Source organism: Anopheles arabiensis, chromosome 3, assembly GCF_016920715.1.
Source record: "Anopheles arabiensis isolate DONGOLA chromosome 3, AaraD3, whole genome shotgun sequence".
Classification (NCBI taxonomy): Eukaryota; Metazoa; Arthropoda; class Insecta; order Diptera; family Culicidae; genus Anopheles; species Anopheles arabiensis.
In genome coordinates, this window is record NC_053518.1 from 83,354,727 (window position 1) to 83,376,167 (window position 21,441).

The window sequence follows — 21,441 nt, forward strand, 5'->3', positions numbered from 1 at the left end:
GAAGAATTGTAGCTTTTTCCATCCCAAACACAATGTTACCATTCTTCCTATTGTGTAATAGACTCTCGGCACATTTCCGTCTTCGTTACAATTGCTGCATTAAATTATATCCCAAAAAGAACTGTTTAAACTTCACAGCCCCTTCCTTTGTTTTTTTGCCATTCTAGTTTAAATTACCAAACAGTTATTAAGTCCAGGTAGCACCAGCCTACAATACCGAAAGTAAATCCCAAACATTACAATCCAAAGACATTCCACCCGAAATGCATTTGCGGCCAGTTCAATTTCACAGCAATTCTCGGTTTGCTTCCGTGCAGTAATTCCTGCACCGGCGGCGGCACCACCGAAGAAGCGGAAAGAAAGCAAGACTCCCTCGCTCCTGGTCGACAATTGCTCAAACAAAAGACATTCCATCAGTCAGCGTGCCAGCGAAGCAAAGAGAGAGAGAGAGTGCACTAAAGAGGAAGAAGTAGAAGGGAAAGAAGAAAAAAAACAACGGTCCCTGCTCAACTGCAACCGCACTGCAGGTAGCGCGTCATAATTGCACATTTTATGCTTGCTTTCGGCCGACGCCGACGACGGGCAGGGGTCTGGTACGGACGTTCGTTCATCCGTCGTTTTCCCCTGCGTTTGTGTTGCGCAGGGGAAGTTATGTTGCAGTGTAGCGTCGTTTCCCCTGCGCCCTATCGTAAGGGTAGCCGACGAAGCCATAAAAGCACACGCCGGTAGGGGAAGATGAACGGATGAACACACACAGTGGCGGGTTGGGTTCATTCCACTGAAGGGGAAGGCTTGGCACACACATACACCTCGTAGCATAGGCAGCTGATTGTAGTAAATTATTTTTCGGTAATTTTTAATGTTTTTTGTGTGTGTTTTATCTTGAGTGATTTCAAGGACAGAATTCTCATATAAAAATAGGTTTAGACATTCATTCAATAAGAATTATTTTGCTATTTGAAAAATCTAATCTATAGAAATAAATATTCTCAAAAATCTAATTGGAATGTCTGTTTTAGTCATGCATTTTTAATTAAAATTCCAATTTGCATTTTAATTCACTTTAAAACATTTAAAATGTTTTATTACTAAAACATAATAATAGAATTACCATTGTGGCAGCCCAAAAGTAAATCATTAGACAGCACCATTACTCAGGCGAGCCGCGTTTTGCTCTCGCCCGAACAGCCAGGGCACCCTTCATGCCATCTCCAGCAAAGAGAGCGAGAGAAGCCCAAAGGGAGAGAGCCCAAGAGCATAAGAGCGTACAGTTAACTGCGATTACATTGCCTTCACATTGCGCCCGTCAGCGACCATGCTTCATCATCCAGCCCCCTCTCGGTTTTTATCAGCCCACCGAACTTCAGAACACAAACATTGGAAAACCACACTCTCTCGCTCTCTATCACCAGTCCAACTAATTTCTCTCTCTCTCTCTCTCTCGCGCTTATTTCTCTCTAACCGTATGCGCGTCTCACCGTGCGGGAGCTGAAAACGCGTCGTCGTCGTCGTCCTGCCAAACCGACCAAAAAGGGACCCTTTTTGCAGCCACAAGGGCTGCCGGGCAGACCCGAAGAGGGAAAACTCTACGCTTCTCACCGAGACCGTACGGGAGGGGGAGGACGTACGAAGGGAGAGTTTTTCCCGAATCTCCTGCACGCGCCCTGCAACGACGACGACGACGACTGCCATCCACGACGACGCCGAGAACGAAACACACGCAGAAGGGTGGCGATTTTACACCGAGCGAAAATGTGGAAAATTTAGTAACGTCGTGGCATCGGTGGAAAACAGGTCGTAACAGGAGTGGGTTTTTACGTTTTTCCGCCTCGCGCGCGCGTGTGCTGTGTTTTGTCGGCAAAGCAGTTTTCGGCTCTAGCATTTGTGGCGTGTTGCGTGCGTGCGTGCGCCCGTGCGTGTGTGCGTGGTGTGTGTTTTCCGTGTGCGAGAGTGTGGTAGCGGGAGGCAAACCCCACGCAGGATGATTTCTATCGCGTAAAACGTACAGTGCGTGGTTATGTGTGGTTTCTTTTTTATGTTTTTTCGGGTTTGAAATGGTAATTATTACACATTTACTCGCTTGGTTGATGATACACTCTGTGTGGTGTGTGTGGTGTGTAACTTTTAAGTTTTCCATAGTGAGAAGGAAAACTAGTGAGCGCAAACGTGAGAAAGAACGCAACGACTCGCTCGGTGTGGGGTGCAACGCCTTCTTGGATGCATTCATTACAGCATCATCCATCGAGCCACATCCTGCCATCCTTCCTTCCAGCGGCGACTTTAATTTCGACTTTAATCAAGCGAGCGTCTGTGCGTGTGTCTATGGCTGAGTGGGAAAGGGAGAGGGAGCTTTTGTTTTCCTTCTCTCTCGCTCGCTCGCTCTTCCGCGTTTGCTGCTGCCGTTCACCTGCCTGCTGCTTTTCTGTGGCTGCACAAGAAAGCGCTTTTTGCCCTGTTTGAGCTGCTGCTTTTGTACGGCAGCATGAAAAGACTCCCCAAGAGACGGGCTCTTTCTTCACGAGCGTAAACAAACGGTTGCAGGAAGAAGAAAGGGAAGAAGAAGAATAAGAAGAAGGAGAAGAAGAAGAAGAAAAAGCACGGCATAAAGCTCCATCAAGGGATTTATATTTTTTTACTTCTACCCGGGAATTTGTGCGATTTTTCCCTTGCTGCTCGGTTATGGTTTTTGTACTGCTTTTCCTCAGAAAGCGGCATTTTAAATTACATCTTTTTCCACAGAAAGAAATGGACACAGGCAAAAGGGTGAAGAAACGGTCCTATGGTAAAAACAGGAAAAGAAAAAAAACAATACACCAAAATGGACGCAAACAATAACGCTAACGCGAGAAGCGCTTTAAAGTAACATTTTCCGCGGAACTCCTTGTTCCTACCGTGAGGTTGGAAAAATTGGACAGCAAAGCAGCTAGACAACACACACACACACACACACACACACACACACACACACACACACACACACACACACACACACACACACACACACACACACACACACACACACACTGGGGGGGGGGAGAAGGGAAGGAAAATTCTCATAAATTTTCACCATCCCTAGAACAAAATCTCCCTGTTCTTTCCCTGTGTTGGAGAGGGTATGCGGGGTCCTTTTTCTGGTATTGTTTTATTTTTTGCTTGTGATGGCTAACGAAAAAAACCTACACAGTACGAAAAAGGAAATAAACCGATGAATCAGGAAGAGACAACCCTCCCACTACGCGATTTTTCCACCCTACCCCCAACAGACACAGTTCGACCTATATTCTCAGCGCCATGCAGTTCAGGCTAGGGAAAGGAATCGTTCTGCTGTGTTGTAGGCTTACGAACGGTGTCCCTTTATTTTTGCGCCTTTTTTGGCGGAGTTAGGTGGTAGGGAGGGGCTAGGTGGGGCTAGAAGAAAAACCGTTTTTCCGGCATAGATCGAACTTTTTCGACAATAACAAAACGGAAAGCTGGGAAATAGAACGCACACAAAAACCTATTTTTTGGGCATTTTTTGTTGTTGTTTCCCTTAGCTACATTCCGTTTTATTCACTTCCACTTTTTTTTGCTCGTTTTTTTATTTGGCTTTGTTACTGTTTTACTTCCACTTTGCTCTTTTGCACCTCACTTTGATTTATCGATGATTACGACTGTGTATATTAATTTGAGGCCGTTTGCGGAAGCCTTTTCAGCTGTATATGTCTGGTTTGTTTATTTTAATTTCATTTAAAAGTGAAGCTACAAGGAATAAAAAGGAAATGTGATGGGAAAAACTCAATAATGTGCAAACATTTCGTACTTTTCCAAGCATTGGTTGAAAGTGCTTTGTTAAAAGTGATATTTTATTTACTCTTTAATCATTTTTTATATCTTGTTATTCATTTTTTTGTTTTTCCAGGTAACCCAAAGTGAATTATTCCTCAGAGTGAGTGGAAAATAAAACGTAAATAGTGCATCGAGCAGTGGTACGTGTATACCCACGTGTTAAAACAAGTGTGTGTGTGTGTGCGTGTGCTGGTGGCAAGAATGTGTAGTGATTCTTACTAGAAAGTATTAATTGAAGGCAAAGAAAGAGTGTCAAAGAAATAGAGCGCAGAAAGTGTGAATGTTGTGGTCACAAGAGGAAGTGGGCCCAATCGTTGCTGCCATCCCTCAACTGTCCTTTCCGACCAAGTAAGAAACGACTCGGCAGGGCGGCACACCTTGTAATTCGAGACGACTGTCGTTAAAAGAAAGAGCTGTTTTGACAGTTTCTTTGACAAACGTGTGCGTGCGTGTGTGCTTGTGTGTGTTGGACCTCCTCCGCGGTGTATAGCAGCGGAGCGCAGCGCAGCGAAGGAGCCCGGAGGAGTCTCAATCTGAAGGCCGCTTTGATCCGTCGTGTGAAAGTGTGAGTTTTGTGTTTCTTTCTTCCTTATCCACCGACACATCGTAGACAAAAATCGAACTGAATCAATTCATTACCATCGGTTTTTGGGGGGAAGGCTGGGCATTATGTTTGACCACCACAAACCGATCAAACACCAGCACACGGAACGCACAACAACAAAAACTTTCTAATTACTCGAATAAATAAAACCGTGGCGTAGTTTTGTTTATTTTTGCCCTCACCCGGTACCCGGTGGCCGGTAGCAAATGCAAACTTTTCTGGACCGGTAGTACGGGTGCATGTGTGTGTGTGTTTTTGTGCTCGGGGAGAGGAGAAATCCACACCAAAGGTAGTCAATTAGTGAAGTAGTTGTTAGGAGCGTTTGCACGCCCCGCCGCCACGGGAATGGATGGATTTACCGGGACGGATGAGCATGGGTTTTGTTGTTCCTGGTTGCACAAATTGGACAACCACGGTGAAATGAGGAGGATTGTTTGCTTTTCGGACGGTTTTCGGGTTAAGGGATAGAGCATAAATAAAAAAAAACACACTATAACATAGGCTGTGTGGTAGGTAGTTCGCGTGTTTTGTGGTTATGAGGGACTAGAGAAGACTTTTTTCTAACGCTTGCATTACAGTTTCGGAAGTTGGTATTGTTGGGTGTTTTGGTGAGAATTTGAGAAGTTTTTCGATTGTTGTTTCGTAGTGCAAGGAAATTCCAGTAGATAGATCCTGCACATTCTGCAACATCGGAATAGAGAAGTTGGTTTGTTTTGGATCACGGTGATGCTTCTTGTTTGAAGAACCCTATAGACCATCCATTCTGTGTGATATAGCTTCTTACCAAATGCAGCATTTTATATTCCAGAAGATGCATTATAAGGCTTAATGTATTAAGCTCTTGCAATGTAATGTAGCGACGTCTAAGCAATGAGGCTCCTGGAGACGCTTTACAGATAAAATACTCTAGAGTCGAAAGATTCATAAATGCTCCACTCCAAATTCCAATGATTGACTTAGGAACTGGATGAGTGCTTCGTCTAGAAACTGAAAAGCGCTATAGTAGTAGAACGTGTTGTGTAATTTCTGAAGATTTTGTTGAAAAATTACCTTTTCAAGTTAATATAATAAACCATCAGTGTATGTCAAATACAAGTTGATCATAAATGCTATTCACAAGCAAACATTTAGTTCATCAATACACGCTGATACGTCCCTTATACGTGCGTAGAAATTAACATAATATTAGGTTATTTGGAATATTTCGTGATCGATTCAAGAGACATTAAAGGACATTAAGGCTGATGGTTGGAACAGATTTAATGCTTTTACATGGATTGAGAATTCCACCGTAGCCGTAAGGTCTTAAGATCTGCTGTAATAAGGGAAGATCTGCTGTATTTTATATCCATTGATTTGTTAATGACATACTTTACATGCATTTTAAAACAATGGTGACATCTTAAGCTTTGCAGTTTTTTTCTCTCAGACATTGATATTCTTAAATTCCAATTCAAAAAAGCGATGTGATGATACGGAAGTACCGTTAGTACGCTTAGTTACTAAATCTCATGCGTTTTTCTAGATGGATATCTTTGGAAATTTTGTTACATCATATGACCTTGGATAGCGTACTGTCCAATATAATGCCTAGGTCAACCTCAAATCAAAATTTCAAATATTTTTTTTCACTAACAAAATAATGAACACGTTACACCGTATCTTTAGTTTACAATGTACAATAAATCAATCACAATGTGACTTATCTGGCAATTTCAGCACGAACAAAATGGGTTCATCGTTAAACATTTGTAGTAAAATTAATCAAACAGTATTACGCACGTTATCTTCATGATTATTTAGCAAAAGGCTTGCATAACACTCCTCAAACACACAATCTCTACCGGCAACGGACAGAAGCAAAAAACAAACTTGGGTCACCGCGTTGGGTTCCTTCAAGCTCAATGTCCCCCAAAACGGTGATAGTTTAACTGGTTAAGCAAATTTTAATTACGAGCATTGACCATAAAAGTAACACTTTTCGTGGTACTGCTCCTCAGAAGCTGGAGGAGCTGCTGCAGGGAAGGGCAGGAAGGGCAGTTATTAAATTCCACCATGTGCACACACACACACATACAACTTGCCGGGAGGAAGAACCTGACAGAACAAACCGGTTGTTCCCGGCGTTCTCCCGATTGCCTCGAATCGACACGGGAGATGCTGCCCGTTTCGTGGTTCGTTTCGTTTTTTGTTTTGTTTTTGAACATGCCGCCATATGAGTGGCCGGTGTCTCACGCAGGCAGGCAGGCAGGTCTTGAAAGTTGGTCGTCTTTTTCTGCTTCGTTTTGTGTGTGTGTATGTGTCTCTGAGAGAAGTTATGCTGTTTTGGAATTTTATTTACGAGAAGGCCTTTTTTATTTCTGTTTATATAGAATCACTGCCACCACCAACACCGACACTCTGCCCTCTCTATTTATCTTTTGCATTGGAACGCGCACAGCGAGAACTCTTCAACCGATGGAACCGAGTGTTATGATGGCATTTATGTTTCGTTTTCTTACGCAGGGGGCAATTTTTCTGTGTTTTACCCCCTTTTTTTCTTTGTGGCGTGCTCTGTTGGTTCACCTTTTGCCACTCTGCTGTCGCTACGGTTCGACGGCCAAAGCCCGGGGTAAAAGTTTCACTTTCATAAAGCCGTAAGCAATTGGGAAAGAAAATGCACGGCACGGAGGTGTAGAATTGTGCTGTGCATATAGTGGTAGAAAAGTGGTAACTTCCTCCCGCCGTTCGTCCTTTCTCTTATTTATCATTTTTAATTACTTCAAGTTTTCCCGGGGCCTCTTACCCATCCTTTGGGGAAAGTTTCCATGAATGCAAAAAGCTTTTGCTGTTTCAAGAACGAGAAAGACCCAAAGAGAGAGAGAGAGCAGCAAAGCACTCGGTAAACGAGGAATGTTTTTACATCTTCTTGACTTGGCTTGACGGGGCAAGTTGCGTCATTTTCAGCTATTTAGCACACTCGGGCCATATCCTATTGCGACGTGGAAAGAGGGCAGAGCGGAGGTTGCAAAAACTTTGCTGCTTCTTGGGCACAATAAAAATTCCATTCACGGCGTTGGTCCTTTATTATTCCGGCAAGAAAAAAGTTCTGTGAGACAGCGAGACCGGGTGCGCATCAGGCACACCACTAGTGGTCCGGGTAAGTTTGTAGCGAATGGAGATGGCCGCAAAAAAACGGAGCTAAAAATAAACGAGAATGTAATATTAGTTAGAGTGATCGGGTTTGGAATCTTGTGTCCTTTTGCGTACCCCGCAATACTGTCCCGCAGCTGGTGAAGGTTAAAAGCAGGTTGAAAGAATAAAAAGCTTAACCTGCCTAGAAACCAAGCCAAGAGACACAGGGCGAGACACGAGAAAAGTCTCATCATTCATATTTCTTCCATCTTTTGCGCTCTTGCTCGCGCAAATGGGGCGAAAACTTTTCCTTTCTACCGGGGAAAAGTGCAGATGAATCCCATTTAGTACATCGTATCATCAGCTTCCTGGTATTGCATTTCCTTCTGGACGGTGTCACGATGTCCGAAGGTCCGATCGATTGGTTGGATAGAAAGAGTTGTTTCAGGACGGGTTTTCAAGCTCCTTCTCGCTCTATTTATCTCTGGGTTCATGCGTTTTTGCATAAAGGTGTACTGGCTGGCGAACAACGCTGCGGATAAAAAAGCGCTTCAAGAGATCCAGCAGGAAATACAGACGGCGTCGAAAAGCGAATAGGATCTTTCAGATTCTTCAGAGGTTCCAGGATAGGAGCTGTGGAAGAAAATATGATAGAAAAATGTGGTTAAAAATCCATAACCTTTCACCCATATCATACCGCTTCAGGACGCAAAAAAGCAAGAATGTTGATGCAAACTCCTGTAAAAAGAAGAAAAAAATGGTGTTGAAATATGTATGCAACGCTCTGCATGGATCGCATTTTTCTTTCCATTGTTCACCATCGCAAACGGAGAGATTCTATTTCTATTTTCTGGTTGAGTCATCTCAAACTCTCTGGCCCGTTTTGTTGCTGATGATAGTACACCTCCAATAGGTATTATGCGAAGTCAACGCGAACTGTGATAAGAAATCACTGACGCTGTAAAAACATTAAAAAAACAGTGTTTATTTCTCGATGTTCAACCGATTATTGGGTGACATACGGACAGCCAAATCGCAACACACGATAACACGGAATTTGTGCGATAATTTGAGCTGGACGCACCGAAAAAGAGGCAGAGGTGGGAACGCGGGTGCAAATCTGCTGATAACGTGCGGCCCACACACAGTCACGAGAAGAGAACAGGAGAGCCAGATGGTCAGTAGTGACCGTTTGTTTGTGAGCGAAAAGTGTCATCATGAGCAATCGGAACCGCACGGGAACGTTAATCACCATCGGCGTGCTGCTTACTATTGTGAGCGGCCCGGCATTCTGTGAGACGTTTCAGTTTCCCGAATTTGTAAGTGATATCAGCGATGGATGTTATCGGAGCAAACTAAGATGGTGATGTACATTTAAAAGCCATTAAATTCATACGCTCTCTCAATCGGCGTACCTTTGCGACATCGATTTACGTTGATGCAGTTCATGCCTCTCTTATCATTTTCTATGTTTCTATCTTCCCGATTTCCTCTTGATTCTTAACTTCGCTCAAGGTTGCGGTCGAAGGTGACGCTGGAGCAGCATGCGGTGGTTGGATTATTGATAAGGTGCTTAGACCACATGTTTTAACGACCGCAGCCTGCGTGAAGCGAGGCAGTCGAAGTGTGCGACAACTGCTGGTGCGATATGGCAGTGCGGAAGTAACAAGCCGTACCTCGAGTTTGGCCATCGACAGGATGCTGACCTTTGGGGAAGATGAACGGCTTGTTGTGCTCAGTACGTTCGGTCGGTTGCGAAGAAATCCTCCAGTGTCCGCACCAACCGACCAGCGACTCAATGGTACCTCGCTGCTTTGCTGGCAGCGAACGACAGATGGTGCGTTGCAGAAAACCTTACTCAAGGTTGCACCGGATCAGAGGCACACATTAAAACATCTTATCGATACCCTGCACTGTCGAGATTCGGAGACAGGAGAGTATCACCTGGAAGGTGCTCTTATCATGGAAAATCTCATACCAGCCGCTATGTTAACAGTGCGAACGCGCGATGAATCTTCCATCTGTGGCACTTCGGTGGACATATTAGAGCTGTCCGATCTAAGCTCGGCAAGCGGTGACGCACGTTCGATGATTGATACACCGCTGGTGGAGCCCGTTCCCGATAATGGTTTCCCGCTGGACCAACCGAACTCACCGTTCGGATACATCGTGTACGTTATCTTCATGGGCTACTGCATACTCTACACACTGATGTTCTTTATCTACGGTTTAATGCGCACGAACCCGAGTACGGATTTGTAGAAAAGGCGGCAGAATAAAAGCGACCGTGGGGTCTTCACACTTGTAAGCCTTTTTTTTTCGTATGATTGATTTATTTAACTTCTTCGTTCGGGCGCTTCGTACACCACATTTATAAAGGCTAGTTGAGGAGGAGGGCTGCTACGATCGCCACCAGCACGGTTGCCAGGGACAGTGTGATGGAGCTGGCAGTGCCACCACCGCCGCCACCACCGACAACGCCCGGCATTGGCGTTGGCCCGGCTACGGGCGTATCCGTACGGCCGAACTGCTGCTGAATCCAGTGGTGATAGTACCGCACCTGCGTGTACACCGTGTACGTGTTGTTCGTACCGCAGCCAAACCCGAACGAGATGATGCCGGTCAGCCGATCGTTACAGTACAGCCCACCGCCTCGGTTCGGGGCACAGACACCGTGCGTGGCCTGATTCAGCACGGTGCAGGCCATCGAGTCGTGCAGCATGCCCTGGTGCTGGGCGTTGCAGGTAGTGCGCGGTGAATACTGCACATTCAACACCTGCAGCGGTACGTTCTGGGCAGCCTGCTGCCAGTTCCACCCAAGCACCTGGCACACCGTGGAGTCTGGCACGATCCGAAGATTCAGCTCGGCCGGTGCCATGTTCGGCAGAGCGACCTGCGGAAACACGATGTTGTTCGTGAGCCGCAGCACCGCAATATCATTCTCGAACGTCCACGGGTTGTACTGCGGATGGGGGAAGATCCGATTCACCGCCATAACTGGTGCGTTTTGATCTACGACCAGTACACCGGCGCGCACCGTAACCTGGTTGGCGGCGATGAGATGATTGTTCGCGTCCAGCACGCAACCGGCCGCCGTTAGGATGTGATTTTGGTTCAGGATCGAACCACCGCAGAACGCAGCCGTACCGATCTGTACCGCAACCTGGGCCGGGAAAGCGCCAGCCAACGCCGGTCCACCACCCACCAGGAACGGACTCACGGAATCAGCCTGCGCGAGGAACTTGTCTGCAGCCACGGCCTCCTCTTCCACTGCGAAGGCATTCTCGTGCACTTCGTTCGCAATACGATCCACTGTGTTGACTAGTTCACGTTCAATCAGGACAGGTTCTCCCTGGGTAAGAACCACCAGGAACGCCACCAGGAACCCACACACCACAGGCACTTTTTTACCCATTTTCTTCTTTCTGTTCTGTCTTCAGACGTCCGGTCTGTCGTTCGGTGCGATCGTAACTGTCCACCAGCTTCGGTGAAGCGTTAGATCATAACTAACTGCGCCAAACCGTAGGCACTTATTTGTTCCACTAAGTGTAGCCGGTACGCTATCTAAACCTGGACGGTTTGGGTGGATTAATGGAAGGATTTGCGGTACGGAAGTACGATAAACTGCTCCCGATAAACAAGTAGAGCTGCACCGCACACGCCATATCGGTTGACGTCGATTTCGGGAGAATTTTGATAAATCTTGATAACACGATATTCTCGCTACGGTTTGAGTATGCGTACTTTTTTCAGTATAGTTCCCACCAAAGTACACCATAAATCACGCTCCGAAAAGCCAAACTTTGCTGCTACACTCGAGGTGCGGTAATTGTGTTGACATAATTCCAAGCAGAAAACTGGGCCATATCGGTTTTTTTGTTGCCGAGACGAAAGTGTGCCATTGACAGGATGCCAAAAAGCGCTCTACTTGCTTCCTCGTTCCGGGCAAATGGCACGAATCGGCAGCTCAATCGAGAAGGCTCGGGACAGAGATAGTACCGATATCTTGATAATTAATTTCCTTATTGGTTTGGTAGGTTTTCTCGCAAACAGTGAGATTTGGAGACATCATTTATCCTTGGGTTCTTCCTTCCGCCAATGTGAACAGGTCGGGTTTAAGAAGGTCAACATTTTAGGTTTTGAAACGTTATGGACGTGGCACTGATAGTGCGATGGCGATGTATTGAGGGCATTGCTGATGGTGGATCAAGATATAGATTAAAATTAAAGAGAATCATTAAGATGAATAAAACGGCTTGATATTGAAGTTTGATTTTCCACTTGTACTTGCTAACCTAGAATATTCAGTTACGTTAATTTAAGGTATGTGAATATGTTTTGCCCAATACGCTAGCTAAGAAATCAATTCATTACAGTAAACCTGTCTTTTTCAATAGAATCCTACTTTTGGTCCTTCGAACCAGATATGCCATGATGCTTTATAGGCTCTGTTTGGTTCGTTATTGCATTTAATGAGCAAATATTCCTCAAATACCCAAAATGGTGTTACAAAATCAATATAAATTTATGAGTAGACTTACAAATGTTCAAATATGTTCATTCAACACAACGTTTTGGTGTTTTGAAACATATTTTTCCATCAACATATTACAAAAAAGACCCGTTTTCACTTGCTGAATATTGGAAAATTATTTTTAGGACGCATTTTGGTAAAATTTTCAAACTCTTTCATCATTTCAACCTAGAAAAGTAATGCGTAGAACAGAAACTTATTCCAAATGTAACAAGTATACCCTCAAACACTCAATATGTGCCCCAGTGGACTTAAGTTAATCACTTTGTCTAAATTATTTGCAACTTTTCCGAACCCACGTAAACCCCAACACGCTCACTAGCTCAAATGTACCATTATGGTCCGTACATACGTGTGGGTCGTTTTCCACAGAATCTTCTCTCCCCGGTTCTTAACCAGGGGCCGGACCGACCATCCCGAAGCCGCTAACCTTTATTTATGACACGGTGCGGTTAGCCGAGACCTCATTTCGTTTCGACAAACGGTTCCACTCCGAGCCCCATTTTCGCAATGGTTTTTGTGTCTAAGTTTAAGAACTTTGCCGGGAAAGGGGTCACTGCTCCGTCGTAGCACGCATACCCACCATCGGGGCTGAGAGGTAAAGGCCCGGTCCCCATGTGGTGTGCAATTGAGCGCACGTACGTACGCAAAACGTCACAGATGGAAATTGGAAACTATGGCCAGCAGAAGAGGGTTTGGTCGGTGTCTGAAGACGTAATTTTGTAATTTGAAATGACACTTTAATGGAGGTTGCCGGTGGCCGTCGGTACCGTCGGGAATAACAAGTTCAAGTGCGCCTAATAGCACACACCACACAGCCCGGTGTCGGTTGTTATCCCATACCGGTCCGGAGAAATATCGAAGAAAAAAGGGTCAACTTAAAGTGCAAAAAACACAAAACATGCTCTACTCGCTTTCTCCTCACTAGCAGACGAAAACGGGAGAAATATTGTGTAAGGATAGTCGGAGGGAAAGTAAACCCGAACGCTACCTGCTAGTATAGGCCAGGCCAGCTTGCGTGTCATCTCCCCAGGTGGTGGCGCTTGTATTCTATCCTCCCAATGGAGCAGGCTAGATGCCATTCCACGTACCTTCACACGAATTGGCGGGGATGGATTCCTTCCAGACCGTGCTTAGATGACGGTACGCCTCTAGGAATTCTGACCATCCACCCTCTTTGGCGGACTGCATGCCAGCGAGACACCGATGTTTTGGGGAATTAATACACGGAGCACAGCATTAGTGTCCCCCAGTTCTAACCTCAGCGTGCCTTATGCCTCAGATAGGTTCGAAACCAACATCCAAGGTTGATTGGATAATAAATTTCAGGCATTTTCCAAAAAACCCTCGCCTCACACACTACCAGTCCACCTCCGGCGGCAGGTCATTAATGACTCAACACTGTCATAAATTTGAGCATTTCTGGGGAATTTTCTAGCCACCACAGAGGCCCGCCAACTTTGTAGGCTCTCGTTTGGGACTTTCGTTTTAAGCTGTTTTGTACCCTTTTTTACTTGTGTTGAGGAGTATTTTCAGCTACATAAGCCAACAGACAACCCCTTTGCCTGGGAAGCAACTAACAATGACTTTACTATGATTGACAATGATGATGGTTGTGCAAACATGTAACACAGCAACGAATGCAAAACTGATGCGAAAAAAGCGCAACGGATTCGTCGGAAGAGGATGGTTCCCTCTAGGGAGCATGTCTATAAAAGCGCAGATACTAAATCCAATGAACGACCGTTGTTCCGGCTTAATTAACGAGAATGCAAAATATTGCTCATCTGATCCCATCTGATATCCACAACGTGTTTTGTTTCTTTCTTACCGTCCATGTCCATGCTGCGCTCAAGCTGTGACAGATTTAGGATGGAACGAAATGCTCCTTCTCCATTCCACAAAAAATAGGCGCACCCCGATCGCTTATCGGTTATGATTACGAACGGGAAGTTGGCGTCCAGCCCTGGCGTGTGATGACCCTTTTTGCCACACAAATTACTATGATATGTTTTAATTAAAAGTAAAGCCTGGAACCATCCCATCGATGGCCGTAGCATGCTGATGATTAGTGTAAATATTGGAATTTATTTCTCTATATTCTCGGTCACAGACAGACAGCCCGGCAATCCGTTTAGCTGTGGAGAGGAATCACTGAAACCTATAAACCTTACTAAACACGGGTAACTGTCCCCTAGGGCGAGGAGGCCGTCTGTTAACCTGCTAAGAGGGATCATCTTTGCCTCCTTCCTTCTCGCTGGGACAAAAAGGGTGGCACAAATAAATAAACTATTTTAATGCTACAAACACAGTAGTGGTCTGTCTCCAGCGGATTTTGGTTTGGTGCATGCAACTTACGAAACCAAACAAATGATGAGATTATATATTCAAGCCCTCACGCGTCGGTAGTTATAATACAGACGGGATGTTATAAATTTGGATCATATCTCTCTGCAAACCCGTCTTGCCACGGTTGCATAAATCTCGCACAGTAGCAGCCAATGCTTGGCAGACAGTTTGAAACGCATCATACCAAGAGCAAAAAGAGCGTTTAATTTGCTTTCTTCATTGCGTTCCATCACTTTCGCAGGCATTTCAGCTGCGGCTCAAACCGAGAGATCGATCGATCAAACATTGATCTGGGAATTTTAGGGTCCGTCGAAACTGTGCTGGAACTGCTAGCTGCACCGAATTGCAGTAGAAAACCCTAAGCCCAACAGTCATCTCTAGTTGGCCGTCACGGCACACGGCATGACAGCCTGTGCGATTAGATCCTGTTGAAAAACCGTCCATCCCGAAGCGAGATGATACGGACATTTATGAATAATAATGTTCGGGTCACCACCCCGGACCGACCCCGGAGCACCTGTGTGTGTTTGTGCTGCTGCTGCGTTTTTGTTTATGTTTATACGTATCGTTTGGGAGACACTGCGGGAGGACACGTTTGGGACAGAGATCGTAATCCTTTTTTTTTGGGACTTTTTTTGCGATGATTTTGGTTAGCCATGGACCGTCCTAAACACAATGTTCGTGGATCTGAAAATATAGCAACGAAAATAAATAAAATTGTCCGAATCGAAGCAAACCCGTTGTCTGTGCGCGAGGTACAGTGAAACAAAACCCCAGCGCTGAAACCCCCAGTGGAATACTGCACGTTTTGGCGCTAGTCGAATGGTGTCGATCTGCCAAAACTGCAGATGAAGCGTTGCATTTTTCATGCGCATATGCAGGGACCGGCCGCGGTTTCGCTTGGCTGTTTTTCCACACCTGTATTTTCCGGAGCATACCGATGCACGCGAAGCTCTATCGGTAATAACTTTAGATAGAAGAGCAAAAGAAGGGTGTGTGTGTCGGCGTAAGAAAAAAAAAAGTCGTGCTCCAAACTAATCATCCCGCTGGGAGGTGGAAACTGTGGGACCGTTTTTTTACCCCGTCACAGCAGCACGGACAAGGTGGCAATATTTCGCTCACTCGACACCGCATCAGCAAAACCTCCACTGCACAGCAAGTGAACTTTTCAGTTTTAATTGAAATTCATATCTCATATGTTCATTACGCGCGGAGGTTTTCCCCGTTGGCAATTTCATTTCACCTAACTGCGATGCGAACCTGCGCTTGTGAACATGAGCATTGTGAGCTGCTGCTCGGGAGTTTGTGGTCATCGGTCGGTGGTTTCGTTTTGCTGTGAAACGACAAGAAGGGGACACGAGTGGACTGGTTGGGTAAGGTCACTTCTTCCAATATGTACAACATAATTACGATTCGTCACCTTTTTTAATGCCCTTTTTTGCGGTGGTTCGTATGTCGTATGCTGGGAAAGATTCTGGGGACATAGCACGGTTGTTGATACGTGTTTTTATTTTATTTTTGCAACTCGTTCTAGTTTTAACGATATTGCGCCCCTTTTTCCAACAGCTAGTAATACAGTGAGGGTATTTGGTATAACCGTAGTGAATATAAATTGCTCTAAAGCAAACAAATGACTTAATGAAATAGAATAATTGTCTTGAAATGAGGATGGTTTGGGCCAAACAAATAAGTAGCGGAAATTATTTTGGCTTTGGGATCTTTTTTCGAATTGAAATCACACTTTGTTTACCAGGCCTTCAAGGATCATGAATTTTCTTCATCGAGTAATTTTAATAGCATAATTTGCCAAGCGTTTTTCAGATTTTGAATGAATTAGGGCCTAAGTTAGTTGTCCAAGAAAGCTATTTATTGCAATCAGAACCACACAATAATTGATTGAAATCATTCGAAAAACGAACTGCTGAATTAGTATTAAAATACAGTTGATAAACACTCTTTATCTGAAGTGATTAAAGTGAAATTTCGTTGGATAATTCACATGAAATGTACAATAATTATGCAAATAATGGATTATTTTCATTTTAACAACTATTACAACTATCGACGGATTGGCATACAAAATGTGAAGGTAATTAAACTTCAAAATAATATTCAAATCGTCTATGCGCATCTATTCTTATAACCCCCACTGTACAGGAGGCAGTATCTCCACGGGATGTGTACCACATTGTATCCTTTTCCAAGCCCCGCATTCTATGCGCCCGACCTAAGCACAAACAGACACACACAAACATATAACACGCGCGGTGGCGGTTTGCTTTTATGATTACTTTTTTGTAGCCCAATGTGACTCGCCATCCACACATACGGTAGCATAAATCAACTGAAATACGATTGCGTTAATGTTTCCTTTCTTTCTCGTGCCGGGCTTTTCCCGATACGTCGTCGTGCATTGTCGTGCTTCCCTATTTTTCGGTGGAGCTCCGCACACAGCCATGTACACACGTATGATGGCAATTATTATTTATGGGGTGCCATTTTTTACTTGCCCCGTTACGCCCGGAACGATGCCACCAAAGAAAGAAAAAAAAAAAACATGAAATACCAAATCGAACGTCACAGGGACACCCGGGCCCGTGTGTTGGACACCCGAATCGGTCGCGCTTAATGGTGATGAGCTTTCAGCCATTCCCATTCGTCTTCATATAAAACGCGTACTCTCTCTCTCTCTACGCTGTGTATGAATGGGAGTATGTGTGTGTGTTTTTTTTTTGTTAACTCCCTTTCCTTTCCCCGTGTGCAATTGCGAGGCATGAAATGAAATTGTCATGAACGCTTCCCGCGAACTTTCCAGCCGCGTAAAACGGGGAATCCAATTTTTGGGCGCGCGAAAATCAAGCGCAACACACCGGCGGGAAGGAAGGACACGGCTGGTGGGCTGTCTGGTGATGCGTTTCCGTTGATTAAACTTGTCCATTTCACATTCCCGTAGTTTGTAGAGAGCGGTCGTTTTATGTGCATGTGGCCTACCCATATCAATACGGTTAAAGATTAATTCCTCTGTCCTGTGTCACATAGGTTCGCGCACGGTTGCAGGTGGCTGCAGCACGTGCTTTTTTGTGTGTGAGTGTTGCTCTAAAATAAAAACAAATTATTTTAGACTTTTTTTCAGGAGATTGAAGTTTTGCTCTGCCTTTCGTCATCGTTCGTCTCGTCAGTGTCATCAATTTCGGGGCTGAGCCCGTCGCGTTTGGGGATAGAGTTATAACTCATCTACCAGCACGTGACACAACCGTTTGTTAACGCTGTCTCTCACGCGGTCCCATGCGTTGTTCCATTGTTTGACTTAATGTGGCGGGGGAAGATGAGGGTAAAGTGGGGACCTTTTGTACCAGCAACTCTACACAAGGTTTAGATAAAAGACTGAAAGTATTATTCGTATCAAAAGCGATGATTCATCGATGACTCTGTGGAGTTTTAAATTCAACCTCTTTTCGTTGATTAGATAGCAGACTTATCAAGAAGTATTTGTAAAACTGTGGTAGATTACAAGATGTGCTCTAAACTCATTTTAAAATTATTAATCTTTGTTTGTGCAAACGAGGTTTCCTCTTTTTGCTAAATCAATATTAAATTAGCTTCTAGACGCATTCATGCTGCATTCTTCATATATTTTTTGCAATTTATTTAACAAAAACAGCTTCTACATCCAGACCACTTTGCTCCTTGCTCCCCTATCTATCAGTATCCTGGAGAAAGTCCGTCACCTTCTGATGCTTCGATACGATTCAACGTTTGGCACCATAAATTTTCACCATTCACCCATGCTTTCCCTTGCTTCTTCAACCAGCAGAAAAGGCCATCCCACTGCAAACGGGGGTGAATCGAAAAAACAATAGGAAAATAAATCACAAATAATCAAACAAAAGCAAAGAACGAAAAAAAAAAACATACACACCTGAAAACAAATAAATAGTCAACCACACGGTCAGGCAGGTCTTCCACATTACATCGTTTTCCAAACCCCCTTACCCATGAAGCGTACCATTTCCATATCTTTCCTTACCGATTCCGGCGTGCGTTTTGTCGTTTGGTGCTGTTTTGGTGCCCTTTTCCCTCCACTATTCTGGGCCGTATATCAAAAGCAAAAACATGATTTAATCACCCATTTCCTTCGGGCAGGCGAAGGGAAAATAATTCTACCCTTCTTCCTCCCAGAAAAGTGTGTTGTGTGCTCCCCTTCCGTTTGCTTTTTGACAAAATTAATCAAAGAACAAACACTACTACCCTGGGGGCTCCGCTGCCTCTCCTCGCTGGTAGTTGTTGTGGCTCATTAATATTAACTTCAAAGTCATTGAAATTCAATCTACATTTCTCGTGCATCGCAGGGCTGGAGTGCGTGAAGAAAACGAATTGTAAGGGAGTGCGGGTGTATCTTTTCCACACACAAAACACGCGCTCATGTTTCATTTGTTTATGCTTGTACAGCTAGTCTCGCTCCCGCGGCATCGTCATCGCACCATGGCACAAAGACGCAAGCACACGCACTGCAACGCCCGTCTCTGGTCTAGCCATAATTATTATTTATGTGCATGTATATACAAAACATTTAATGGCGTCTTTCAATTCCGGCAGCGCGCGATTGCACTCGAACGCGAGGCGAGACCACGCCTTTTGATTAGTGGCGGGCCTCAAGCGTTGTGGGAACTTTCAGACCATCGCAAACAGAGAGGACAATCGGCACAACGACCGATGAGGGTGCCGAATGACGGGACGTCATAGGTTGCGTCTGCAAATCTGAAGCGAAGCATCGAAGCGCAAAAAACACAACCCCAAAACACATTACAATGTTAATTACTCTCTGTGTGACCGGTCGCGCACAAATAGATAAAGCATAGGCATGCCTAAACAGTGGAAGGAAAACGGCTGCAACATCAAAAAAAAGCCCAAAAGAAGGGAACCCGCTTCAACTGCTTTTGACCGCAGTTTTGCTGTTGACTTCATTTTCAGCAAACGGGTAAATTAATTGTAACAAAAAACAACAAGAAAAACAAAACCACCACCACAATGGGCTCACGAAAGCCAAGAAGACCCCACGGCAAACGACGCTACAAGATGGATAGATAGCAGACGCGTAAACGTGTGTCTGACCTGCTTGTTTTTTGTTGTGGTGTAGTGTTGCTTCCCTCGCACCGGATTGGGTCATCCATTTCCGGCCTCGGTGCTTTTGTGTGTGGCCTTTGTTTTAGCACACTCGAGCGCGAGCGCGATGTACCTACGCCCAAAAACTCCCCCCCCGTTCGGTTTTTGGACCCGCCGTCAACGTTTACTGCACCGCGCACAACGCGCTGAAATGCGTTTTCGGTGTAAATGATCCGGTGGCACGAAAGAACTGGGTTCGGTTGTTGCTGCTTGTTTGGCGGGTCTCTCCCTTTTTTCCTTTTTTTTTTTTGGTTATAGTCACTCGGTGAGCCTAAAAAGGTAGGAAAAAGTTGAATAAAAAAAGCCAAAAACGCGGTCTCACTGGAGGAATAAATTTGCTGTTCCACTGTTGTCGATGGAAACGAAAGTAATGCTTTACTACACTCCCTCTCCCGAACGAAAAAGTAAAGCAAGTAAACCAACATGGAGGAAATTCAACATAAAATGGTTGATGTTCTAAGTTGTCGTTGCGGGAAGTGGTTCACTCGTTTCCACTCTCTCTCTCTCTTTATCTCTCTACCGGACAGAAATTCGACGTTTGCGTGCTTTGTTCGGCGTCACACAACAACAGCTGGAAAACACTTGCTCACAGTGAGGAGGCCGGAATTAAAATGACAAAAAAAAGATACACTCATTTCTAATTTCAACCACATGATGCTTTACCGCCCCTCTTGGAAGCGACGCGCTTTCGTGTGTTCGTGTTTTAATAACACAAAAAAATCATCAAAAACATTCCTCACCCAACGGTTCGGTTAATGTAAATCATAAATTGAATCGCACATCGTTGGCAACTGTGGCGCAGGATGGATGATGGAAATGACGTTGGCAACAATACTAATTTCTACGTTTAACATTTTTTTGTTGTCTCCCCCGTCATGTTTAACGGTTTGAATAGAACAATGTCCCCGTTGACGGGGAAGTGTATGGAACATCTGGAGATATTGTTTTCGGTGTAAAGTAAAGAATACGCAATAAGTCAGTCAATCTGACCATTTAAGGGCATAGAATAAAATATTTACATGTTTTGTAAATAATAACTCACACAAAAAGATTATGAAAATGAGAAGGAAAACATTTCGAAACAATAATGAATGATGGCTTGGAGGCTTTTCAAGAATTAATAATTTAATTCAATACAACATAATAAGTAGCTAAAGTGAGATGAGCAATCAAGTACATCAAATAAATGAAAAAAAAATAACGATGAATAAAAAAAAAGGTATTTCATGGCTGCATTATACACTTCAATGTTTTCTACATTTGAAATAAACTCTCTGAAGTACTCTTTTATAAGGGAATTTTATTACAAATACCAAAATACACTGTACTTTCAACTACAAAACTACATCAGCATAAGTACCATTGTAACGGAATGCAAATGACACCTTACAGCTGAACATAGAACATGTAACGCGCAACCGTACCCAAATGTGCGGAAACGGCCCAACGGAAAATATTCAAATTAGCAACGAAAAACCCTTAAAAGTGCAGAAAATGAAACATTTTCCCTTGTTTAGTACACGACGCTCCACTCTAAATCCACCGCGCCAGCACAGCAAACTCACTACACTTAAGCGCACAAGTGTGCTTTTGAAGCAGGCGGCCCTTACGTGTTTCAATACCGAAAAGCCCTGTTTCCTGTCCGTGTACAGAATCCTTCCGCAGGCTTCCCATAACCTTGAACTTCATAAATTTCACTCATCGCATAATCCGGTTCCGGCTTATTATTCTTTTATTTTTAAACCCACCGAGCAAGGGGGAAACAAACGGCTTTCGCCAGTCGCAGGTTAAAGTGTGTGGTGTTTACGTAGTTTACGTTAAAGTTCGTCCCTGCGCTGTGAAAACAAAACAG

The 21,441-nt window shown here is 44.4% G+C and overlaps 3 protein-coding genes across 3 annotated transcripts in view; 2 read left to right on the forward strand and 1 right to left on the reverse strand.

The window, feature by feature from the left end:
- Positions 1-1,739: 1,739 nt before the first annotated feature.
- Positions 1,740-21,441, forward strand: part of LOC120902704 (MOXD1 homolog 2-like) — a 124,255-nt gene continuing 104,553 nt past the window's right edge. Inside the window, exons 1-2 of the mRNA XM_040311677.1 lie at positions 1,740-2,057; positions 3,899-4,388. The gene's annotated coding sequence lies outside the window, so the exon portion shown is untranslated. The remainder of the gene's footprint in view (positions 2,058-3,898; positions 4,389-21,441) is intronic.
- LOC120902705 lies at positions 8,720-9,897 on the forward strand. Its single transcript, XM_040311678.1, has 2 exons — positions 8,720-8,862; positions 9,059-9,897. Exons 1-2 carry the CDS (start codon positions 8,761-8,763, stop codon positions 9,803-9,805), a joined length of 849 nt encoding a protein of 282 aa, XP_040167612.1. The 5' UTR covers positions 8,720-8,760; the 3' UTR covers positions 9,806-9,897.
- LOC120901209 (trypsin-like) lies at positions 9,924-10,958 on the reverse strand. Its single transcript, XM_040308916.1, has one exon. It carries the CDS (start codon positions 10,956-10,958, stop codon positions 9,924-9,926), a length of 1,035 nt encoding a protein of 344 aa, XP_040164850.1.